The 27,249-nt window shown below is 43.3% G+C and overlaps 1 protein-coding gene across 1 annotated transcript in view; it reads right to left on the reverse strand.

Moving 5' to 3' along the window:
• LOC106610598 (ALK tyrosine kinase receptor) overlaps nucleotides 1-27,249 on the reverse strand; it is a 173,489-nt gene that overhangs the window by 132,956 nt on the left and 13,284 nt on the right. The window contains exons 2-4 of the mRNA XM_082955608.1: nucleotides 14,019-14,150; nucleotides 1,664-1,801; nucleotides 1,070-1,173 (exon numbers count right to left, since the gene is read on the reverse strand). Of these exons, the coding sequence (XP_082811734.1) occupies nucleotides 1,070-1,173; nucleotides 1,664-1,801; nucleotides 14,019-14,150 (374 nt within the window). The remainder of the gene's footprint in view (nucleotides 1-1,069; nucleotides 1,174-1,663; nucleotides 1,802-14,018; nucleotides 14,151-27,249) is intronic.

Raw genomic sequence — 27,249 nt, forward strand, 5'->3', positions numbered from 1 at the left:
TGCTTTCCATATCGCCAGCCTCTTATTAATTGGGTTGACCTCGTGTCTGGAAATCCCTGGGAAATCCCCATGATAGCTTGCTAACCCGCCACTATCAGGGTTGGGATCAAATTTCATGTAATCTGTCAATTCCGGAAATACAGTTGAATTCAATTAATTAATTAAATTGATAAATGATAAATGAAGCAGTGCAAGCTTCCACTTGCGCTCCCCCTCACCTGTCCACTGCAGCTCTTCCCAGACCAGTGTAAATGTGTGTGAGTGTGTGTGCAAGCGTGCGTGGGTACATGCGTCTGTCTGTCTGTCTGTCTGTCTGTCTGTCTGTCTGTCTGTCTGTCTGTCTGTCTGTCTGTCTGTCTGTCTGTCTGTTTGTTTGTTTTCCGGCAACTTACAAGGTAAACTAATAGTTAAATGGAGAGATATTGCTTTAACAAATATTCAACAAGAACTTTTAAATCCATTAGTTGAATTAATTTCCTGATGTAAGGAGAGCTCTGCTCATTATACCTACAAATTATTTTCAGTCATTCGGCAATCCTGCTATCATCAAGAACTTTGTTTTTCAATAGTAATACTGCTCTATTTTTATTCCAGGTGGGCCTGTTTTCTTCCAGACTCTGCTTTCTAACATAATTAGTCTGTCCATTCATTCATTCATGTTGTTGTTTGTGCTCCACACTTTCTGTGTCTCCATCCCAAATGGCACCCTATTCCTTACATGGGTCCTGGTCAAAAGTAGTGCCCTATAAAGTAAATAAAGTGCCCTTTAGGACACAGCTGGTGTGTAAGTCTGGTTGGTCAGACTTAAAAGACTACATCTGAACTATTTGTGCAATGCGCCTTAATTATAATTGCCCAAAGCTGAGTCTCCAAATGTGCACACAACGGGAGGGCGTTGTGTGTGTGTGTCTATGTGTGTCTGTCTGTCTCTGAGAGTCTGGTGTGTGTGTGTGTGTGTATCTGTCTCTCGTGTGTGTGTGTGTGTGTGTGTGTGTGTGTGTGTGTGTGTGTGTGTGTGTGTGTGTGTGTGTGTGTGTGTGTGAGAGAGAGAGAGAGAGGGGGCTCTCACCTCACATCGAGAGTTCCGTAGGGGAGGGGGGAAGAGAGGGCTCCTGAGCAACGTTGACACCTGATGACCCTTGGACTGCCCTCCGTCCACACTGAACATGGCACCTGGAACGCACACACACACGCACACGCATACATGCACCCACACACACACACACACAAACAAGTACATAAACACACAGAAAACAAGTTAAATAGCTGTGCTTTGCAACAACAAGAAAAGTTCAATAACACGGCAGATTTTACAAAAAAGTTCCAGTGAATGATAACAACAGAGGTTGTATTTTCTCTGTTATGCCCGAATTTGAGCATACGGTATAGGCCTTACTTTGCATTACAGCCACTAACGGCATACAGTAAATTGATGATGACCAAGTCCAGAAACAATCCCTATTCTCCAGAACTGGATTGGTACTGTATAAGCAATATGGTTCAGCTCCACTTTTTCCCTTGGGAATAATTTTTCCACATATTACCTACATCTATCCAGTCGTTTCAGATCTTCACAAGTGCCTTAGGGGTAATAGACTGCCTCGGCGGTAGCTAGGGGTTGTGTACAGGGCTTGTGTTATCAATATCAGAATGGATGATTCACCTGAGGATGATTCACAGCTGGGCCGCACCCCCTTTGGCGGGGTATGGACACGCCTCCAGGAGGATCCCTTGGCCACTGTTGGCTGCCAACCGCACTCACCATCCTCGAAGGAGCAATAGCTGCCGTTGAGAAACTGACCTAAGAGGGAGAGAAAGACAGAGAGAGCGAGAGAGGTAGAAAGAGGAGAAGAAAGTGAGTAGCCTTGTAGCTCAATTGACCTAGAGCGAGACAGACAGACAGTGAGAGAGATGGAACATCAGAGAGGAGGACATGATGAGAGGAGTGTCTCAGTAGCAAGGGCAGAGGGAGAGAGAATGGGAGAAACAGAGAGAAAATTGAGAGCTAGAGATGGTGAGGGGGAGTGCGGGAGAAGAAGGGGGGCAGACGGAGAGAAAATATGGGGCTAATCCTTTTGGTCCCAGTGCTTTATAAAGAGTGAGTGAGTGAGTGACTGATGGAGGGAAGGAGAGAAGGATGGGGGATGAGGGAAGGATGAAGGGGGAGAGACCAGAAGAAGGAGGAAAAATACAGGGGCTAATAATTTCAGAAAAAGTGAGAGAAAGAGCAAGAAAGGGGGGGGCCCAACCAGCTTTTACACATCTGAAAGAGATGTGTCGAAGAGAGAGGACAAAGAAAAGGGGAGGATGAAAAATAAATTATAGAAAAAAGGTTTGGTGATGCAAGCCTGCTGTCAATTGGGGATTGGTTGACTGCACTTTATATATAGCAGTGGAGGCTCCTCAGAGGAGGAAGGGGAGGACCATCCTCCTCAGTGAAAAAAGAAAAAGGGAAACTAACAAAGTTATCCTTTTTAGATAAGACTATACTAAATATATTCACGTTGTCATGACGTTGGCCTGTGGGTAAGGTTTATGACCCCCCCATAAATACCTTTCTCCCTTCCCCTCTCTTTCTGACCCTACTGAAGGACTGCTGTCCTGAAGGACTGCTGTCCTGTTAAATATAGAGAGTCTGGGAACGTCAAACAAATGGGGAAAATAACCATATTTTGGTAATAAAACCAGTTGGAAATATGCTTTGGAACGTAATGAGTATGGATGTCAGTTCGGTTGTCATCTGAGACATTATGACTGATGACAGGACGACAAACTGTACCTGGGAAAGTATACACCCTCTAGTTATCAGAGTCACATGGAATTGTTATGCAATTGAAATGTTTGATATTGAAATTGTTTGTTAGGAGATTAAATGTAATTTTAGCTTCCAAATGAGAGAATTGGGTTTTCATAAGGAAAGTGTCCTGCTTGATCAGTGGCCCACCCCTGTGAAGAGACAGGGGTTATAAACGATGAAACACATCCTTCCCCCTCTCCACTATATAAGCCTTTGGCGAAAAGATAACCACATGTTCCAGTACGTGAGGTCTGCATCCTCTACGTTAGAAGGACACACGTCAAGTACAGAACTAAGCCAACCTCGGCGTGAGCTTTGGTGGCGAATGGTATGAACTTTGAGCTTATTCACTACAGAAGTGATACTTCCTAGCCGTTGAGTTAGCAGCGGCCGCTGTAGACGGGGGCTAGGAAAGGACGGACGACGGATCCAGTCTAACAGACAGACGAAGATACCACCACGTATCCAATTTACCACCAGAGACATTCTTCCGAGGACAGGAAGATCTGTTGGCCAACCCGGCCAGCATCAACGACCAATCTACCGAAGCGCAGCTCAGAGTAAATATTTATTGCATTTTCCTTTTCCAAATCTGCGGTAATTTAGAATGCATAAGATAATGTATTTACGATAGCATAGCTGCTGTTTCTTTGTTCCTAAGTCTTCCCGCTCTTTCATTCAAGCCCAACCCCCTTTCCTTTGTGTAACCAGCCATCATGTATCACATCATTTGTATTCGGTGTATTTGTAATTCTGTGTGATTAGTTTAGGTATTTAGTAAATAAATAATTAAACCCAATTTTGTATTGCTGATTCAACTTGTTAGCCAGGGTTCGTGAAGATAGCCAAGAATTTACAACTTTCATTATGAGACTGAAAATAAGATAAGGGTTAATATTGACTGCTATCGATGTAAAGTATTACTAAGTATTTTAAGAGTTTATTCGGAAGATAACGGCTCTATAAACGTTATTCCGTGGTGCCCCGACTTTCTAGTTAATTACATTTACATGATTAGCTTAATCAGGTAATATTAATTACAGAGAAAGGATTTCATAGGTTAGCATGTCATATCACTTAATCCGGCATAGCCAAAGACACGACAACGTCACCAAATAATTGACTAAAAAACACTGTTGAAAATCAGAAATTCATTCTACAGTAGCCTCAACAGCACTCTGGAGGATAGCACCATGGTGTAGCCGGAGGACAGCTAGCTTTTGTCCTCCTCTGGGTACATTGACTTCAATACAAAACTTAGGAGGCTCATGGTTCGCAGCCCGGTCCATAGACTTACATAGTCCTCCAACCTACCAGAGCTCTTGCAACATGAACTGACATGTTGTCCACACAATCAAAGGATCAGAGAATGAATCTAGCACTGAAAGCATAAGCTACAGCTAGCTAGCAATGCAGTGCATACAATGTGGTGAGTATTTTACTCAGAGAGAGAAAGACAATAGTCGAACAGTTTAACAAATTAATTTATTCCAAAATGAAGGAGAAGCAAGAGAGATTTCCTAGTATATATTTTTTTACACTTTCACGTTCACTTACTTAGCTAGCTTCAAATGCAGCTAGCTAGTTTAGCCTACTCAAACACCCAGCTCAAACAGAGAGGGATGCTATGTTACCTAGCTGGCTATGGCTTTCCAACACTGGAACTCTTCCAAGGCGTTTGGTTTTATAAATGTATTGCCACTGGGTAACTACTTGCTGCTGACTGTACACTGTACTGCATGATTGTAGTGGGTTTACTAAAGCGCTAGTTCTAGTAGCTATGTTGACTGTGGCGTGGTCATGTGCGTCAAAGAAGGACATAGGTAAATTGCAGTTGGTCCAGAACAAAGCAGCATGTATCACACTTATGTACACAGAGGGAAAGTGTCAGTAACATGCATGTCAGTCTCTCCTGGCTCAAAGTTAAGGAGAGATTGATTGCATCCTTATTGGTCTTTAAGCGAGGTATTGATGTGTTGAAGGTACCGAACTGTTAAGCAGTTGGCACACAGTTCAGACACTCATCAGTACAACACAAGACATGAAACCCGAGGTCTCTTCACAGTCCCCAGGTCCAGAACAGAGGCTGGGAAACAGTATTAAATAGAGCCATGACTACATGGAACTCTCTGCCACCCTAGGTTTCTCAAGCTAGCAATAAAACCAGTTTAAAAAAACAGATAAAAGAACACCATACTGCACAAAGGAGACTGTGAAGCGACAGCCATTTTATATATCTTGTATTGTAATTTGCACTGTACTGTGTATTAGACCTAGATATTGTGTGCATGGACTGATATGTAGTCTGTGTGTGACGTTTTAAATGTATGTATTTCAATCTTTGACTAATAATGTTCTGTACTATGTATTATGTTCTGATTCATGTGGACCCCAGGAAGAGTAGCTGATGATTTTGCAGCAGCTAATGGGGATCCTAATGAATACCAAATCCCAAATACATGACAACGATGTAGGCTGTGCGAAGCGGTTAGTGGTCATGATATGAAGGTTTGGCTTGGAAAGGTTTTTCGCCTGGTCAGAGACAGCTGATATGTTGTGCACTGAAGTCCACAAGCGAAAGTAAAAGATGAGAGGAGAAGAGCGTGTAGATAGATGCGAGAAGCGAGAAAGAATTATATATACAACAAGCTGTTTGTATGTGGCAACTATGAAAGTGAACTGTGTTTGCATGTGATCAGCGGTGTATTCAAATGGAAGCAAACAGAACAAAACGGGGATAAACATACCTGAATTTGTCCAATAGAAACTCTCGTTTGCAACTGTTGGACTAACGATTACACCCTAGATCAGCTACAGGCAAGAGTGTGCAAAGCGGCATTGAATGTGTCACTGTCTGTCACCTTGATTACTCAAAATTCTCTTGACCTTTGCACCTATGTTGTACATTTTCATTCAAAGGTTGTAGCAACCTCATGGTGGGTACAGGGAACATTCATGTATCATGTAGTAGCCTAAACCTATCGATGTCACATTGAGCTGGGTGAATGGAATATGATTGGCAGTCATCCTATATGCTCTAATAGAAATAAGGCCATGCTCAAAAAATTCTCTCTCATCTTAACTGATATATAGCAGCCTAAAAGCCACTTCATAGGGGGAAGATAGTTGCCCAAGGCTTCTAGTAGGACAATTTGACCTGTTTCACATTGACTCTACCAAGTCATCTCAGCAAGGATGCATGATGCTAGCTCTACCACTTTAAGGGCCTGTACCACTCCTGCAGTTCGTTCCTATGCTGAAATAGTGCCTTCTGTAACTTGTTCTCTCTACACTAATTGGCACTGGATGACACAATTAAGGAGACTCAAAGATACTCACAGGGAAGGGAACACACATTCATGCACACACAAGCACACACATACACATGCATGCAGACACACACACAAACACACTACCAAATCAGCATGAGTGGCCACAAATGCAATTACATCTCTGTCTTCCACCGATCGTTGATCAGTGAAGCCTCTGCTCAACTGTTGCGACTCATCTGCAGAGGCGAGGCAGAGCAAGAAAGGGAGGGTGGAAATGATGACCTACCACTGTAAACACATCGACCAGCATAGTCTTCGATCCTCTAACAGGCGGATGTGTAAAAATGAATCCAACCCCCATCTTCAATATTCAATATCAATGTCATAAATTCCTCTTGATTGAAATGAGATAGATAAATGATGGATTGATCATATGGAATAGGTTATGCCGAAGGGTAACGTGGTGTGTTTTGGGACTCTGGAGTCGCGAAAGTCTCAGGGAGGGTAGATAGACAGAAATGCATGGGACAGCTGCAAGTGACTGAGGGAGAGAGAGGGGTCAGAGAGAGAGAGAAATAGGAGGGAGAGAGAGATGGGACAGAGGGGGAGAGAGGGTGTCACGACCTCTGCCGAAGTCGGTCCCTCTCCTTGTTCGGGCGGCGTTCGGCGGTCGACGTCACCGGCCTTCTAGCCATCGTCGACCCACTTTTCATTTTCCATTTGTTTTGTATTTGTCTTACACACCTGGTTTCAATTACTTGTTCATTATTTAACCCTCTGTTCCCCCATGTTTGTTTGTGAGTTATTGTTTGTATGTTATACGGTCCATTATTGTGGGCTTGATTTATTGTATTGTATTTGCCTATTTTGAGTAAATTACGTTTATTTACTCATATCTGCTGTCCTGCGCCTGACTCCTCTACACAAGCTACACACAGACCTCATTACAGAGGGAGAGGTGGGAGGGAGGGAGAGAGCAAGCCATGGGAGAGAGAGCTCTAGTTCCCAACACAAATAGACTTTGTGCTTACCATCATGTTCCAATCCTCAGGACATAATTTGAGTGGAAAAGGGCAGGTGACTAACAGATCCATTGTTTCTGACATGAGAAGTAGAGTAATGTACAGTACTTTCCACTTCTCATGTCAAATAGAGTCAATCCACTAAATGAGATCAATGATGTAACTAGTGTTATCGTAACCACTAACAAATAACTACTCCATAATTGACAGGGTTGACTGGCACTATTTAAAGATAAGATACAACAGAGAAGTCGGCACAAAGAGGGAGCTTTGGATGGGTAACAAGCTTCCAAATAATTTGTTATGCACACCTCTCAAGTCACTCACCGTACAAAGACAACGGTATCAACAACTCCAGTGAATCCCAAGCTATGTAACCTCTGGCCGCCACGCCTACTGATCTCCATGCATTTCATGTTTTAAGTAGTGATTAATTCAACTGTCATGCAATGGTCGGTCTCTCTGGGGCATCTCCAGCACACGCCACATTCAAATGTAAACTATCCCCCTGGGGTAGCGTGCTAGTCTAATTGGCATTGATAGCTTGATAAGTACTAGGTACACGTTAGCCTCTTATTTCGCTAGCCCCCACGGTTCGCTGACCTATAGGCACAGGGGAGTGGCCAACATAGGCATGCTAATGTTAATTCTGGTCAGCTTCATATACATGTGCATGAATGGAGATTAATTTAGGGTCAATTAACATTCTGTATGTTTTTCCTGGAATTCATTTCAAATGTATTTATAGAGATATGTACAACGACACACATGCAATTATATACAGTGCCTTCAGAAAGTATTCATACTCCTTCGCACACCTGGATTGTACAATATTTGTCCATTATTATTTTCAAAATTCTTCAAGCTCTGTCAAATTGGTTATTGATCATTGCTAGACAACCATTTTCAAGTCTTGCCATAGGAACATTCTCACTGTCTTCTTGGTAAGCAACACCAGTGTAAATTTGGCTTTGTGTTTTAGGTTATTATCCTGCTGAAAGTTGAATTCATCTCCCGGTGTCTGGTGGAAAGCAGACTGAACCAGGTTTTCCTTGAGGACTTTGCCTCTGCTTAGCTCCATTTCTTTCTTGTCCTGAAAAACTCCCCACATAATGCAGCCACCACTATGCTTGAAAATATGGAGAGTAGTACTCAGTAATGTGTTGTATTGGATTTGCCCCAAACAAATCCAAAGCATGAATGCATTACATCTACATTTACGTCATTTAGCAGACGCTCTTATCCAGAGCGACTTACAAATTGGTGCATTCACCTTACGATATCCAGTGGAACAACCACTTTACAATAGTGCATCTATATCTTTTTTGGGGGGGGGAGGGTGGGGGGAGTGTTAGAAGGATTACTTTATCCTATCCCAGGTATTCCTTAAAGAGGTGGGGTGTCAGGTGTCTCCGGAAGGTGGTGATTGACTCCGCTGTACTGGCGTCGTGAGGAAGCTTGTTCCACCATTGGGGTGCCAGAGCAGCGGAGTCCAAGATGTCCAAGATGGCATAGCAGTTGGACGTGTTTTTGTCTTGTCCCGTCTTGTCCCGTGTACATAGTACTTTTCCTCGTTTTTTCCCGTTTATTTCGTATATATTTGAATCTCACTTTCCATCTATGAACTGAATATACTTTCCTGCATCCTGCCTCACCCAATGTGGTACAGATTTGCTATTTTTGAACTTTAGAATCGGAACCCCCATCAGAAGCTAGCCAGCTAACTAGCTACTAGTCAGTTAGCCACTGCTAGCGGTCTTCACCATTAACTCGGACACCAGCCAGCTTCAGCTCGGTCAATACCTGCCAGTCTGCACAGCGTGACACCAACCCAGAGCATAGCGGACTGCTTTTTCTCTACCTCATCACCGGATTCTTGCTGCAAGCCCTGGTCCATTACACCAGATCACAGCAGCTAGGTAGCTGCATTCAAGTGGCTACTGCTGGCTAACGCCTCTGTCCCGAAGCATGCACCAGTTAGCCTTGAGCTAGCCACGAGCTAGGCCCATCTCCCGGCTTGCCGAAGAGGTCTACCAGCTAATTCTTGGGCTACAATACCTATTTTGCCAATTGGCCTGGACCCTTTATTGCCGACACGGAGCCCCGCCGATCCATGGTCTGGTCTGCCGACATAATCGTCCGAGGTGGTTTCAACAGGCTCTTCCGTTGCGACGTCGCCAAAGGCCCATCTGCTAGCCCCGACCTGCTAGCTGTCTGAATCGCCGTGTCTCCAGCTCGCCTAGTATAGTAGCGACTACTGAACGTCTCACAGACTCACCTATTGCTGCTCATTGGACCCTATGATAACTCGGCTACACATACCTCTCCCTAATGTCAATATGCTTTGTCTGTTGCTGTTTTGGTTAGTTACTATTGTCTTACTTCACTGTAGAGCCCCCAGCAATGCCCAACTTGCCTTAGATCGCCCTTTTGTCCCACCCCTCACACATGCGTAGACCTCACCTGGCTTAACTGGTGCCTCTAAAGACAAAACCTCTCACATCGTCACTCAATGCCTAGGTTTACCTCCACTGTACTCACATCCTACCATACCCTTGTCTGTATATTATGCCTTGAATCTATTTACTCTCTGTTCTGAACGCACTAGGCAACCAGTTCTTTTAGCCATACCCTTATCCTACTCCTCCTCTGTTCCTCTGGTGATGTAGAGGTTAACCTGTTGGGTCTAGGGGGCAGCATTTGCACGTCTGGATAAAAAAAATGTACCCGATTTAATCTGGTTACTAATCCTACCCAGTAACTACAATATGCATATACTTATTATATATGGATAGAAAACACTCTAAAGTTTCCAAAACTGTTTGAATGGTGTCTGTGAGTATAACAGAACTCATTTGGCAGGCAAAACCCTGAGACATTTTCTGACAGGAAGTGGATACCTGATGTGTTGTATTGACTTTAAACCTATCCCATTGAAAAACACAGGGGTTTAGGAATATTTTGGCACTTCCTATTGCTTCCACTAGATGTCACCAGCCTTTACAAAGTGTTTTGAGTCTTCTGGAGGGAGATCTGACCGAACAAGAGCCATGGAACGTTGATGTCCCATTAGACACCTGGCGCGCTAGTTCATGTTGGGTACCCTCGTTCCAATACGTTATAAAAGAGTATGCATTCGTCCACCTTGAATATTATTCATGTTCTGGTTAAAAAAGGCCCTAATGATTTACGCTATACAACGTTTGACATGTTTGAACGAACGGAAATATATTTTTTCCCCTCGTTCATGACGAGAAGTCCGGCTGGCTTACATCATGTGCTAACGAGACGGAGATTTTTGGACATAAATGATGAGCTTTTTTGAACAAAACTACATTCGTTATGGACCTGTGATACCTGGAAGTGACATCTGATGAAGAGAATCAAAGGTAATGGATTATTTACATAGTATTTTCGATTTTAGATCTCCCCAACATGACGTCTAGTCTGTATCGCAACGCGTATTTTTCTGGGCGCAGTGCTCAGATTATTGCAAAGTGTGATTTCCCAGTAAGGTTATTTTTAAATCTGGCAAGTTGATTGCGTTCAAAAGATGTAAATCTATAATTCTTTAAATGACAATATAATATTTTACCAATGTTTTCTAATTTTAATTATTTAATTTGTGACGCTGACTTGACTGCCGGTTATTGGAGGGAAACGATTTCCTCAACATCAATGCCATAGTAAAACGCTGTTTTTTGATATAAATATGAACTTGATAGAACTAAAAATGCATGCATTGTCTAACATAATGTCCTAGGAGTGTCATCTGATGGAGATTGTAAAAGGTTAGTGCATCATTTTAGCTGGTTTTATGGTTTTGGTGACCCTGTCTTTGACTTGACAAAACATTACACACAACTCTTGTAAATGTACTGTCCTAACATACTCTAAATTTATGCTTTCGCCGTAAAACCTTTTTGAAATCGTAAAACGTGGTTAGATTAAGGAGATGTTTATCTTTCAAATGGTGTAACATAGTTGTATTTTTGAAAAATTTGAATTGACATTTATTTGGATTCAAATTTGCCGCTCTTGAAATGCACCTGCTGTTGATGGAGTGCACCACGGGTGGCACGCTAGCGTCCCACCTAGCCCCAAGAGGTTAACCCAGGCCCTGCAGCCCCCAGCACCACTCCTATTCCCCAGGTGCTCTCAATTGTTGACTTCTGTAACCTTAAAAGCCTTGGTTTCATGCATGTTAACATCAGAAGCTTTCTCCCTAAGCTTGTTTTATTCCCTGCTTTAGCACACTCCGCCAAACCTGATGTCCTAGCCGTGTCTGAATCCTGGCTTAGGAAGGCCACCAAAAATTCTGAAATTTCCATCCCCAACTACAACATTTTCCGACAAGATAGAACTGCCAAAGGGGGCGGAGTTGCAATCTACGGCAGGGATAGCCTGCAGAGTTCTGTCATACTATCCATGTCTGTTCCCAAACAATTCGAGCTTCTACTTTTAAAAATCCATCTTTCCAGAAACAAGTCTCTCACCGTTGCCGCGTGTTATAGACTCCCCTCATTCCCCAGCTGTGCCCTGGAAACCATATGTGAATTAATTCCCATCTATCTTCAGAGGTTGTACTGTTAGGTGAGCTAAACTGGTATATGCTTAACACCCCGGCTGTCCTACAATCTAAACTAGATGCCCTCAATCTCACACAAATTATCAAGGAATCTACCAAGTACAACCCTAAATCCGTAACCTCTTAGATATCATTCTGACCAACTTGCCCTCTAAATACACCTCTGCTGTCTTCAACCAGGATCTGCAGAGGATAAGTTCATTAGAGTTACCAGTCTCAGAAATGCTTCACAGAGTTCAAGTAACAGACACATCTCAACCTCAACTGTTCAGAGGAGACTGTGTGAATCAGGCCTTCATGGTTGAATTGCTGCAAAGAAATCACAGCTAAAGGACATCAATAAGAAGAAGAAACTTCTTCCGGTGGAAATCTGTCCTTTAGTCTGATGAGTCCAACTTTGAGATTTTTGGTTCCAACCGCCATGTCTTCGTGAGATGCATAGTAGATGAACAGGTGATCTCTGCACATGTGGTTCCCACCGTGAAGCATGGAAAAGGAGGTGAGATGGTGTAGGGTTGCTTTGCTGGTGACACTCTCTTTGATTTATTTAGAATTCAAGGCACATTTAACCAGCATGGCTACCTTAGAATTCTGCAACAATACGCCATCACATCTGTTTTGCACTTAGTGGGACTATCATTCGTCTTTCAACAGGCTGTGTAAGGGCTATTTGACCAATTAAGAGATTGATGGCCTCCATAATCACCCAACCTCAAACATCTTGAGATGGTTTGGGATAAGTTGGACCGCAGAGTGAAGGAAAAGCAGCCGACAAGTGCTCAGCTTATTTGGGAAGTCCTTCAAGACTGTTGGAAAAGCATTCCAGGTGAAGCTGGTTGAGAGAATGCCAAGAGTGTTCAAAGCTGTCATCAAGGCAATGGGTGGCTACTTTGAAGAATCTCAAACATAAAATATATTTTGAATTGTTTAACACTTTTTTGGTTACTATATGATTCCATATGTGTTATTTCATAGTTTTGATGTCTTCACTATTATTCTACAATGTAGAAAATAGTAAAAATAAAGAAAAAACCTTGAATGAGTAGGTGTGTCCAAACTTTTGACTGGTACTGTACATGTGTAATGAACTGCACACACACACACAATAACAGACACACACGCACGCACACACACACACACACACACACACACACATACACACACACACACACACACACACACACACACACACACACACACACACACACACACCCCATCACACAAACACACATGTCATGTACCTTATTCTTTTTAGGGTGCATTGAGGGCCAAATTCAATTTATTTTAATTAATCATGACTTAAAGAAGCAATATCTTCTATATAGTACAATTGAATAGAACTGTGGCCTGTGCATTTCAATGGGCATAATGCCCCTGCACACACAGACGCCCATCCAACCCAACATTGGCATAAAACTGTTCCTTTGAGAAAACAAATGTTTTCCGTAAACGAAAAATAAGAACCGCAGAAACATTTTAAGGGTGAGAAACGCTAGTGATGTATGGTGTCGGCGTGGGAAACATTTATGCTCTGACAGCGCTCTGCAGTGCCTCTGTCAAGTAAGTTCAGGCAGCCGTAGTTGTGGGCTACGTCCCAAATGTCACTGTATAGGGCTGTGGTCAAAAATAGTGCACTATATATTGAAAAGGGTGCCATTTGGTACATAGCCATAGTTGTGTAATGGCAGGCAGTCGGGGCACAACAGCTTCATTAAAGGAGCTCTCACCTATTTTGCCGCTTTACCAAGGTTGAGAATGACTCGGCGCACGTGATATGTATTTACATCGCTGTTAGTGAGCATTTCTCCTTTGACAAGATAATCCATCCAACTGACAAGTGTGGCATATCGAGAAGCTGATTAAACAGCATGATCATTACACATGTGCACCTTGTGCTGGGGACAATAAAAGCACACTTTAAAATGTGCAGTTTTGTCACACAACACAGTGCCACATATGTCTCAAGTTTTGAGGGAGCATGCAGTTGGCATGCTGACTCCAGGAAGGTCCACCAGAGCTGTTGCCAGAGAATTGAATGTTCATTTCTTGACCTGAAGTTGCCTCCAATGTTGTAATAAAGCCTTTTGTTGCAAAAAAATTATTCTGATTGGCTGGGCCTGGCTCCCAAGTGGGTGGGCCTGGCTGCCAAGTGGGTGGGTGTATGCCCTCCAAGGCACACCCATGGCTGCACCCCTGCTCGGTTCATGTGTAATCAATAGATTAGGGCCTAATTTATTTATTTAAATTGTCTTATTTCTTTATATGAATTTTAACTCAGTAAAAATGTTGAAATTGTTGCATGTTTATAGTTTTGTTCAGAATAGATAAGCTGTACTCACTGCACATGTCCCCTTCGTCGTCGCCGAGTGGGCAGTCCATCGTGAAGTCACACAACTGTCCCAGAGGGACCCCTGGGCCGTGGTGACAATGGTACTGGCCCTGGAGGGGGATGTTGTGGAAAGGGGAGAGATCTGGAGAGAAGCAAAGAGAGAAAGATAGAAACACATCTGTCAACAGATAGAAATTAATCATCATCACAATGACATGGTTGAGGCTTGGGGGTGTCAAGAAATGGACACCGTAAACAAAACTGCTACCATGTACTATTTACAACAGAAAAGTGTAGTTTGCATAGATATACACACACATGTACTTTTACATATGATATGCTCCCATGTTGTTGTGGAACGGGGAGGGATGTGGAGAAATCATAGAGAGAGATAGAAACACAGAGCAATGAGTGCTGGAGGTTAGTCTTGCGGTACTGCTGCCACTGCCAGATCACATACACTGAGTGTAAAAAACATTAGGAAGATACTCTTTTCATGACATATGCTGACCCGGTGAATCCAGGGGAAAGCTATGATCCCTTATTGATGTCACTTCTTAAATCCACTTCAATCAGTTTAGAAAGGCGAGAGAAAATGGTGAGGATGAGAAGAAAATACAAGAGGATAGTGGAGAGAGAAAGGTATAGAATGAAGAGGAGAGTGCCGATCAGAGGGTGAATGGGCAAGACAAACTATTTAAGTGCCTATGAACGGGGTATGATAGTCGTACCAGTTTGTCAAAGACTCACCCAAGTCATAAACTGTTCTCTCTGCTAACACACGGCAAGCGGGACCGGAGCGCCAAGCCTAGGACCAAAAGGCTCCTTAACAGCTTCTACCCCCAAGCCATTTTACTGCTGAACAATTCATCAAATGGCCACCCGAACTATTTACTCTGTTTTTGCACTGCTGCTACTCGCTGTTAATTATCTATGCATAGTCACTTCACACATTCACTCGATACCAGTACCCCCAGTATATAGCCTCGTTATTGTTATGTAATTTTCTTCTGTTACTTTTTGATACAATTTTTGGACTTTAGTTTATTTAGTAAATATTTTCTTAACTCTATTTCTTGAACTGCATTGTCGGTTAAGGGTTAGTAAGCATTTCACGGTAAGGTACCTATTGTATTCAGCACATGTGACAAACACAATTTGATTTGAATGTGTCAAGAACTGTAATGCTGCTGGGTTTTTCACCCTAAAAAATGTCCTGTGTTTCCCACAAGAATGGTCCACCACCCAAAAGACATCCAGCCAACTTGACACAACTATTGGAAGCATTGGAGTCAACATGGGCCAGCATCCCTGTGGAATGCATTCGACACCTTGTAGAGTCCATGCCCTGACAAATTGAGTCTGTTCTGAGGACAAAAGGGGGTGCAACTCAATATTAGGAAGGCGTTCCTAATGTTTTATACACTCAGTGTATATCGCCCATGGAGTCCACATATATTGCCCCTAGAGGCCACCAGTCTACCCCTTCACTATTTATCTGTCTCCCTCTCTCATACCTGACATATACGTATCTCTACATGAACAATAAAAATCAGAACAACAAAACATCTCCACAGTTATTAGCCATGTCGCCAGACTGCTATCGTCCACCATTTAATACATAACATAATGGTGTATGTGTAAGTCTGCTGTAATGCGTTTGTAATGTGTCACATAATATTCTCACTTGAAATAATGGGCTGGATGACATTATACAAACCAGCAGGGTAACACTGAAGAAAATGTATAGGAGAAGAGATTCAAACTGCATTTCTTCCAACAGATACTGTACAAAAGCTGTCAACTTCCAGCCAAGGATCAAGGAACTACCAGGGAGAAAGAAAAAACTGAAATGTTTCGGCCCTCCAGGATCATCATTGAATAGCCCTACAACTGCACAGCATAGAAGTGTCTGCTGGGTTGTTTGGTTGACCCAACTGCTGGGTTGCAGGCTTTGGGTCAAATTGGTTTGGTTGTTTTCTTTAAAAAGAGCAAGGTTGGGTTGTTGATGCTGGGTTTTTGGTGCTGAGTTATTGAGATATGACCCAGCGGGTCAGATCAGAAGACTGGAGGCATAGTTTAGCAGGAGCGTGGCTGGGGCTGTGGCAGTCATGACATTTTGTCATGCAAATGAATGCAAATTAATAAAATGATTCTATAGTAAGAATAATATAATTGAACTGAATAAAATAGAAAGGACATTTTTCCCATTCCGGAGCAAGTGTGCATATGAAGTGGCTATGTTGAGCATAAAAGTGATCATTTGAAACAGGTCCTATATGCTAGATTTAGAGTTATTTGGCTAATTTAGTTGGAAATGATACAAATCTTAGAATGTATTAGAAATCAAAACATTCAGTACATGGGCTGCGTGATGCGACTATACATTCAGTACATGGGCTGCGTGATGCGACTATACATTCAGTACATGGGCTGCGTGATGCGACTATACATTCAGTACATGGGCTGCGTGATGCGACTATACATTCAGTACATGGGCTGCGTGATGCGACTATAGTCTATTGACTATTTGAAAAAGTCAAGAAAAAAAAGCTTGCGCTCTGTTCCTTGCCTCAGGCTGCACACGCGGTTCTCTCATCAAGTGATCATATTTTCACTCATCAATTTGATGTTGTCTTTACTAATATCAAATGGGCAGGCACAAGGGTAAAAAGACATCCATATGCAATCGATTAGCGAATGGAGGCCGCTTTCCCACATTTTGTTTTTATGCCGGGTAGGCTACTCCAGTTTGCAGCAGCAGAAAAACAAATACAGTAGCAGCTAGGATCCTCCTCTTTTTAGTGGCAACCATCAAAACTTTCACACGGGATAGCATAAAGAAATGTCTGGGCTTATAAGAACACTTATTTCACTTCATGCATCAACCACTGTTTGAGGAGCATGCAGCCTCTCGCTGCATGACAGGTGATATTCCATGATATGCCATGGGCTCTCCAACCATGTTCCTGCAGCTACCCTGTGCTTAAATTGGGAAACCCAGTGAAATCTGTTCGGGAACATCGATACTAACATGTTTTCACAACGAACCATATGTAATAAAACTGTTGACAGCCCCTGTTTCTGCACGCTTGAGAAAGAAATTAAGGAGAGAGGTGGGGATGGAAATGCACGGTAGTGAGACATTCTGTAGCTAAAGGTAATGTCAAATATAAAAAATGCCCTATTACTAGGCTATTCAAAAGACTCATGGATATAACATTTGGAGCATAGCATAAGTTAACCAGTCCATCCAGTATGTAAAATAATACAATCCACACTCAAAGACGATAACTAGAATTTGTTTAATTTTTTTTTTTCGCCTTATGTAGCCCCGCCCACTTGACCCAGTTCCATTCAAACGCAATTGTGTTTGTCTTTCTGTTTCACAACTTCTGTCAACGCTAGCGAATTACTTCAAAGCGGTGGCTAGCTAATAATAAAAAAACGTGCATCTTTAACACATCTTAAGAAATAAACAAAAACAAAACATGGCTCACATTTGGGAACACACACAAATGGCTTCACCAGGAGGAGGGAAAAGGATTGGTATTTTTGAATGACACCTGAATCTGCCTATGGGGACTCTGCTCTATAAGTGTGTTTATGCTGAACCGACAATAACATCACAGCCAGTAGCATCCCAGGTCAAAATGAACTGAAATTAATATTTATTTGTGGCTGTACCATTTCAATGTATTTGAAGATAATGAGCTGATGGCCTCCCAGTGGCTGGAAGACTGTGGATACTCTGTGGACCACAGAGGCACTGTTGTCAGTGTTGAAGAGCCCTGACGGAGTGCTGAACTCCTAGGAGCTGTTGGATATCAAGTGTCCTGTTATGGGGAAGGGCTGTGATATCTGGATGATGTCTTCAATGGGAAAGCCTGTGATGTATTTGTATTTATTATGGATCCACATTAGCTGCTGCCAAAGCAGCTTTTAAAATTTAAAACAATACAAAATATTCACAGATTTTACAACACACTGTGTGCCCTCAGGCCCCTACTCCACCACTACCACATATCTACAATACTAAATCCATGTGTATGTGTAGTGTGTGTGTGTATGCGTGTGTGTGTATGCGTTTGTCTGTGCCAATGTTTGTGTTGCTTCACAGTCCCCGCTGTTCCATAATGTGTTTTTATCCGTTTTTTAAATCTAATTTTACTGCTTGTGTTAGTTACTTGATGTGGAATAGAGTTCCATGTACTCATGGCTCTATGTAGTACTGTGTGCATCCCATAGTCTGTTCTGGACTTGGGGACTGTGAAGAGACCTCTTGTGGCATGTCTTTTGGGGTATGCATGGGTGCCAGTAGTTTAGACAGCTCGATGCATCCAATATGTCAATACCTCTCATAAATAAAAGTAGTGATGAAGTCAATCTCTCCTCCACTTTCAGCCAGGAGAGATTGACATGCATATTATTAATATTAGCTCTCTGTGTACATCCAAGGGCCAGCCGTACTGCCCTGTTCTGAGCCAATTGCAATTTTCCTAAGTCATTTTTTGTGGCACCTGACCACACGACTGAACAGTAGTCAATGTGCAACAAAACTAGGGCCTGTAGGATGTGCCTTGTTGATAGTGCTGTTAAGAAGGCAGAGCATTGCTTTATTATAGACAGACTTCTCCCCACCTTAGCTACTACTGCATCAATATGTTTTGACCATGACAGTTTACAATCTTTTATTACTCCAAGCAGTTTAGTCATCTCAACTTGCTAAATTTCCACATTATTTACTACAAGATTTAGTTGAGGTTTAGGGTTTAGTGAGTGTTTTGTTCCAAATACAACGCTTTTAGTTTTAGAAATATTTAGGGGTAACTTATTCCTTGCCACCCACACTGAATTTAACTGCAGCTATTTGTTGAGTGTTGCAGTCGTTTCAGTTGCTGTTGTAGCTGACATTCTGGCTTTACTCAAAGTCAGTGGCATGTCGTTAGTCAAAATTGAAAAAAAGCAGGGGCCCTAAACAGCTACCCTGGGGAATTCCTGATTCTAACTGGATTATATTTGCTAGGCTTCCATTAAAGAACACCCTCTGTGTTCTGTTAGACAAGTAAGTCTTTATCCACATTGTAGCAGGGGGTGTAAAGCCATAACACATAAGTTTTTCCATTAGCAGACTATTATCAATAATGTCAAAAGCTGCACTGAAGTCTAACAAGACAGCCCCCACAATCATTTTATCAATTTCTCTCAGCCAATCATCAGTCATTTGTGTAAGTGCTCTGCTTGTTGAGTGTCCTTCCCAATAAGCATGCTGAAATTCTGTTGTCAATTTGTTTACTGTGAAATAGCATTGTATCTGGTCAAACACAATTTTTTCCAGAAGTTTACTAAGGGTTGTTAACAGGCTGATTGGTCGGCTATTTGAGCCAGTAAAGGGGGCTTTACTATTCTTGGGTAGTTGTAACGATGTGCGCTGAAAGTCAGGAAGCAAGCTCGGGGAGTGAGTGATTTAATCAATAAACGAAACACGAACAACGCACAGACATGAAACTGAAACAATAACGCCTGGGAAAGGAACCAAAGGGAGTGACATATATAGGGAAGGTAATCAGGGAGGTGATGGAGTTCAGGTGAGTGATGACGCGCAGGTGCACGTAACGATGGTGACAGGTGTGCGCCATAACGAGCAGCCTGGTGACCTAGAGGCCGGAGAGGGAGCACACGTGACAGTACCCCCTCCATGACTGGCGGCTCCAGCCGCAGGACGCTGACCAAAAGACGATCACAGGGATCAGGAGTTGGACCGGTCACCTCTGCAGAGGTGCAGGAAACCTGTCAATCCGGCTGACACGCAGGAGCATGGCGACCTATAGCACCGGAGAGCATACCTGACGGTAGCCCCCTCCCGGTGCGTTCGGCTCCAGCTGCAGGACGCCAACCCAGGGGACGATCCCGGGGATTAGGAGCCTACCGGTCACCCCTGCTGAGCCTGGCGATCTGGCTGAGGCATGGGAGCCTGGCGATCTGGCTGAGGCATGAAAGCCTATAAAAAAAAACTCTCCCTGATGCTTCCCTTAGGTGAGGCGCCTGAGAAAGGAACCAAAGGGAGTGACATATATAAGGAAGGTAATCAGGGAGTTGATAGAGTCCAGGTGAGTGATGACGCGCAGGTGCCCGTAATGATGGTGACAGGTGTGCGCCATAACGAGCAGCCTGGTGACCTAGAGGCCGGAGAGGGAGCACACGTGACAGTAGTGGAATGACTTTAGCTTCCCTCCCTGTGAAGGTGGTGAAGGGTACACCCCAACTGCAACCACATGGGCCACGTGGCTACTACATGCAGGTGCAAATTGGTATGTTTTGCACAGGACTGAGAGAAAGTAAGGTGCATATCTTGACTCCGTCCCAGCAAGTTGTCGTTCCTGTTCCCTATGATGAACAGTTCTGTGCAGAGGCTGTCCTGAGGTTGAAGGCATTCTACTCAACACACATGCTGCCATTTATTGTTGAGGAGTATCAGTCAGGCAGATTGTCACTGAGTGACAAATATATGCAACTCTGTAGAAGTATGTAGTCCGATGTCTCTCCTGTTTGCACTTACAAATTGTTAAAAAGCCTGACTTAATGTTTATGGCTTTGTTTTTATTAATATTAATGAGTATGTAAAACAAATAATAAAGTTGTTATAGAATTAATTTAAATGTATTTAACGTTACTTTTGACACAACTTTAATTCATATTGGGAAATCGACCCTGTGAATGGCATTTCACTGGTCAGTTCATTCAGCATCTTCATTAATGATATCACCACTCAAGTTACACAGGGCAGCACAGATTCAAAGTATTTTGTCCATTTTAGATGAGAGGTTGATTGGCACACGTGACAGTACCCCCTCCACGACGCGCGGCCCCAGCCGCAGGACGCTGAATTACGCGTTCCACATGAACCCTCACGTTAGCTATCCATCTTGTACATGTGGTGTCTTCCTCTGACAGCTGTGTGCCTCTTTTTGTGAAGGCTGGAATTGTTAAATGTGACCTTCCTCTCGTGTAGCAGATCACGGATTGTAAAGCCCCGGTCATCCATGACCTCATCACCTGGACAGAGGTACTCCAGGAACCCAGAATCCGATGTTATATATTTGTCGCTACATCTACCTCCATATGCTGAAGAGATGAACATCACTAGACCACAAGGAGCAATGGTGACCAGGTATTTGATAGTGTTCTGGGCGCAGTAATGGCTGAATGACTCCCCCCTTGAATCCATATTCTTGTTCTTCTGTAAAGCAGTTTCTGAGCAGTCAATAATGCAGGTTGTTCCTGGGTAGTGGTCCTTAAAACATTGTGGCATTGTAGCACGGATGGTTTCCCTTGGCAACCATGGAATGTACTCAGATTCTCTTCCATCATGCCAATCCAATAACTAATCACTTGACTGACAATACTCTAGGAAACACCAAAACTTTCTGCCCAAGTCCTGCTGCAGCAAGTTGAGCTACAGCTTCATCAGTGTCATCAGGAGTTGGTCTCTCAGGTCTAACTGAAAGCTGCCTTTGTAGAGGGATAGAAGATGTTCCGCCAGGGTAGAAAAGGCAGCAAGAGACAAGCCTGTATACAGTCGACAGAGTGCTTCGTTCCTCAGCAAGGTTTTGTAGAGAGGTGTTGCTGGGCACTGTGTCCCTGCCTCACAGGTATCCCGGCCTCACAGGCTTTATATGATCATCTGAGCTGTAGTTGTGATCACTTAGAGATGGGTATTCCATTGGGTTTGGGCATCCTTCTCTGAAGGCATATCCATTCCTTCTATCTGTGTTGGCCAATCCCCATTTTCAATTTGGTAAACACTTGAGCCTGTTGTGTCATCTGTTAATAAATTAGTATGGCTTGTTAAACAAGTCAATGGACAATTATTAACAAAACCGTACAATGAAACACCATGCTGCATGAACGCTCCTAATAATATTTAATAATCATAATAATTAAGTACAGTATATATCAAATGGGATTTTTTTATTGAGTTGTATAGGAAATAAATGCTGCTATTATGAGACTGTTCTTAGATACAAGAGCAAGAGGGAGACACAAAATGAGAGCAGGCAAACTGCTCAAGCGTTTGGCTTACCTGTCACTGATGACTGCCTGACCAACACACGATGCTTCTTCACAAGTGGAGCATCATAGCCAAGACATTTTTCTAGGTAAAGATGCTCCACCGTAGGCTTCTTGTCAAAGAAGTGGTAGGAGCACACAAAGGGATGTTTTGGTGGTTTCTTCAAAGACTCTGCATCTTTAGGAGGTGGATGCGGGTCGTATGGGGCTCCACAGGTACATTCAGATCAACGTAGAGGTTGGTGTTCAAAACATTGTTGTAAAAACTGCATCCTCTTCATACTGAACATATAATGCTTGTCATGTTGATCGATTTTACGATTTTGTGCGGTTCTGTCAATGTAAAACAATCAAGCTCTGAATTAAAAGTACCACTTTTGCCGCTTTCGCCTCCCGCCACTAGCATGCGCTAGCGTCGTTGGAAATAGAAACACAATTGCAACTAACTCACCGCGATCACTGTGACGTTCCAGAATAAGGCGAATAGGCCAGACCAATTATGTACCAAAGACATCTTAAATCTTTTTCTTTTAATGTTTTTCTGCAGTGCATAATATGCGGTATGCTATTACGCTATGGATTGTACAGCACTTTTTTTTTTATTCACATATGCATAGCTGTAATATGGGTATGGGTGTTCTACATGTAATGTCTTAAATGCTTTGAATTAATCATCACCTTTGAAAGCGCTGTCCATTTCATTGTGTTAGACTTTGAAACAACATCCACAACAACCATGCTTTCCACTCAGTTTCAACCTGCTGTTCAACTTCTTTCTTCAAATTGATCATCACAGTGAGGTGAGTTTTAAAATAATGTTACTGTTTTGATGATCAGTGTTTGATGTGATTTTTGATAGCATTTGCATTGATGTCATAGTGCTTAGTGGGACAATAGATCCCTGAGTACCAGGGAACCTTCATAGCAAGTTGGGTACTACCAACGCATTGTTAGAATACGAACTTATTATAATAGGTAATAAATAATTGTAATATCCTGGAATACTGTCTAAAATGAAAAAACTATTAAGGAAAACTATTATTTGCAGTATATAAACTTAATATGATGAACACGAACTTAGTTTATTTTCACGGGTAGCCAATGTAATATATCTGAAAGCCACACCCCTAATAAACCATGGCTCCTGGAAATAACCAAAAGATTAAACTCTGCTAGGTCAACCTAGCATGAATGTAAAAAATACTCAAATGATGGTTAAATTAACCCATGTTGTTAACCCAGCATTTTTTTTGTCATCAACATTGTAAAGTCTGTGACAAAGTATAACACAAGGATAATCCATAACTCTAGCCATGAATATCTGAATCCCATCGTTGGCCCAACTCATCATAAATCACGTAAACTCTGACAGTCGCGTTTTGCATACGGCGACGTTACCATAGGACAAGGACCACAATTTGTCAAAACAATGGTCTACATACAGTAGGGTGGCACAGTGGGATAGGATTTCTGACAAATGTGTGATGTCACCATGATACCATGGCCATCAGTCGGGAGCATTGAGATGGTAGCTGGGGAAAATTTGCATATCTATGCAAATTGTAAAACAGAAGCATCAGCAGACAGACTTGATTGAGTCGCAAATGGCACACTATTCCCTAAGTAGTGCACTAGTTTTGACCAGGGCCCATAGGGACTAGGGTGACATTTGGAATGCATCCTTGTAAAAACTGACAACTCGCTCTGAGTTCATCATCGGAAGCTGATGATCGTAGATAAAGGAGAACAAAAAGAAAAGCAGGAAGCTTGCTGATGGGGATCACTTTTTCCATTTTCATAGGGAAGAAAAAAAGAGCGATATTATCGCGGATGGCTGCATCCGTGTACTGTACCATAGTTTGCCCTTGATTTGTGTGAGAGACAATGTAAGATTAAGTTAGGCCTGAAAACCTGAGAGTATGAGTACACATCAAAGAAAGACCACAGACAGTGAGTTCTACACTTTCAATTGAATAAAAACCAGGTGGTGTAGGAAAATAACGATGAATGTGTCATGGTGTAAATGCAAATTACAAAAATAGCTCCAATAGATGTCTTTAGAAAGATAAAACTCTTATGTCTAATTGTGTGGCCAAATGTACAGCCAGCTAACTGTAGACCTGGGATATGTCCCAAATGGCACTCTAAGCCCTATATAGTGCACTATATATGGAATAGGCTGCCGTTTGGGACATATCCCTATGCTTTCCCCCCACCTGTTAGCACAGTAGGGTATATCCGCAAATAATGAATTTCTTCGCACAATGACCTTCAATTATGTTCAGTAAAACATCTCAGCAGTGACTGCCTCTTTTGTGTTAGGTCTTTATTTCTCCCAACGCTTGGCTATAAAGCCTCATTTACATACAGTGAGTAACAAAACACCACCTCATGTAATCACCATGGCAGTTAATGCTTTTCCCTAACATTAGACAGAGTGAAAAGGCTTGCTAATGCTCAACTTGAGTTTAATGAGAACGACAATCTTAGTCAAAAGTATAGTAGAAATAAGAGCTATATGCCCGTATTCTGTGTGTTTTATGGGGGGGTCATATGTGAGCTCTTTTGTATACAGTTAATTAAATATAATAATATGGGCTTTTACGGCCTTGAGTGTTTAGCTATGTTGACAGTAGCAATTATGTGATTCTGACTCCCTGGTTGCTTACTGTGAAGAACTGACAACTCCACAACTTGATTAGAAAACAAAACATGATTTCTAGACCCTAACCTACACCTCATTATCACACCTCGCCTTGAGACATAGCTGTATACACATATGGCTGTAGTCCACAGCCATGTATCAGTAGCACCATCAACCGTCTTATAGAATTTGGAGCTAGGTATTTACCTGTCTCAGCTGAGACTTCCTGTATCCCTTGAGTTTGAGGAGGCCATGTTGAAAACCAAAGCAGATTTCTACCTTTGACTTCAGTTCACAGAGCAACTGACTGTGGCCAGGCAGACACGTGCCTCCGAGCTGATTGCAGTTGGTCTGCCTTAATCACGCTTGTCAGATTCTGAAAACGCGGGAGGTGCGAGACAAAGCGGGAGGTGCAAGACAAATTGCCTAGGGGAGTCAGCGGGTTTTGTTATCCCAATCACCCACGGCTCTGTGCTGGCTCTGAGGAATGTATGTGGGGAGGAAAAGGCAAAGAGGTGACAGCAGAGGCCACTGTGGCTGCCAAACCCTACTGACGAATGGCAACATTGTCATCGAGTAGATTCTGCCTCATTCTGGAGAATGAGTAATATCATATGTCGACTTGAAATGAGGACTCTCATCTCAGCTGGCAAAATTGGTTGATGTGCCATCATTACAAACATAAAAATTAGGTCTGGTTGGAATAACGTTGTCATGACTGTCCTGTGAGGATCTGAATGGGTCAGATCAGCTTGGCAATGGATGACAGTTGTCATGGTTCCCATTCTACAGCAGGTTGAGGTGACTCTTAGTTTTCTTTTGATCACGGCTCCCGAGAACCCCCTTATCCTTGGGTACACCTGACTAGCGCTACATAACCCACTACTCTCCTGGTCCACGGGACACCTACTAGACTGGGGTAAGATTTGCCAGAATAAATGTCTAAGACCCCCACCTACAGCCTCACTGCGTCCCCCTGCATCCATTGAAGACCAAGACTTCTCCTCTCTCCCTACCGAATACTTCGACCTCCGGGAGGCCTTCAGTAAGAGACAAGCTGCCACCCTCCCTCATTGTCCATACGACTGCGCCATAGAACTCCTACCCGGCTCCACCCCTCCCCGGGGCCGTCTTTACTCCCTCTCGATCCCTGAAGCTGTAGTCATGGACAATTACATCCAGGAGTTGCTGGAGGCAGGTTTCATTTGCTCCTCAACATCCCCAGCTTGTGCAGGTTTCTTCTTCGTGGGAAAGAAGGATGGAGGTCTGCGTCCCTGCATCGACTACCGAGGGCTGAACAGGATCACGATTAAGAACCGTTACCCCCTACCCCGGATGTCCACCACCTTGGAGCTGGCCCATGGGGCCCAATTCTTCACCAAACTGGACCTCTGCAATGCTTACAATCTTGTGAGAATCAGGGAGGGAGATTAATGGTCTTTTCACAGTGGAACGAGGGGGACAAGAGAATGCACCCATGTGCCTTTCTTTCAAAGCGGTTCTCACCTGCGGAAAGCAACTACGATGTAGGCAACCGGGTGCTCTTGGCAGTCAAGTGGGCCCTTGAGGGGTGGAGACACTGGTTAGACCATAAGAACTTGGTCTCCATTCAAGAAGCCAGGAGGTTGAATGCTTGCCAGGCTATGTGGGCTCTGTTTTTTTAACAGGTTCAACTTCACTCTAGCCTATAGCCCGGGATCCAAGAATCAGAAAGCAGATGTCCTGTCCCGCCAACACAATGCCTCTAACGAGGAGAGCGACTCCGAGCCCATCATCCCCAGCTCCTGCATTGTGGTTCCTGTGTTATGGAGTATAGAGACCACGGATCGACAAGCCCAGACCCGAGAACCTGAACCTGGCGGGGGTCCCACTAGCAGACTTTAAGTTCTGCGATGAGCCCGTTCTCAAGTGCTACAGTGGGGACACTACTCTAAATTAACTGGGCATTCAGGGGTTAATTGCACAATGGAGTTCCTGAGGCGAAAATTCTGGTGGCCCAACATACTTGAAGATGTGAGATCCTTTGTTGCGGCCTGTTCCACCTGTGCCCAAAGTAAGTTCTCACGACAGCAATGGGCTGGGTTGCTCCAACCTCTGACCATCTCCGGCCGGCCCTTGTCCCACCTGTCCGTAGAATTTATCACAGGGTTACCTCCATCCCAAGGGCTTACCACTATCCTGGTGGTTGTTGATCAGTTCTTCAAGGCAGCCCATTTCATTGCCTTACCCAAGTTGCTCTCAGTGAAGGAGACCACTGATCTCATGATTATGTGTTTCACTACACGGACCTCCCTAGGACATTGTCTTGGATCGTGAGCCCCAGTTTGTCACACGGTATTCAGAATTCCTTCTGCTCTCTGTTGGGGGCATAGGTGAGTCTCTCCTCGGATCAGAGCGCGAACCTCCTTGCTCTGCTCATCTGCCCTACACCAACACCAGGCAAACAGGCACTGAAGGCCTTTTCGGCTCCTCCGACCGGGATAACAAGTGTGGCTGTCCACCCGTGATCTTCCCTTAACCTGTTGGG

The sequence above is a fragment of the Salmo salar genome, chromosome 09 (assembly GCF_965601325.2).
Source record: "Salmo salar chromosome 09, fSalSal1, whole genome shotgun sequence".
NCBI classification, from domain to species: domain Eukaryota; kingdom Metazoa; phylum Chordata; class Actinopteri; order Salmoniformes; family Salmonidae; genus Salmo; species Salmo salar.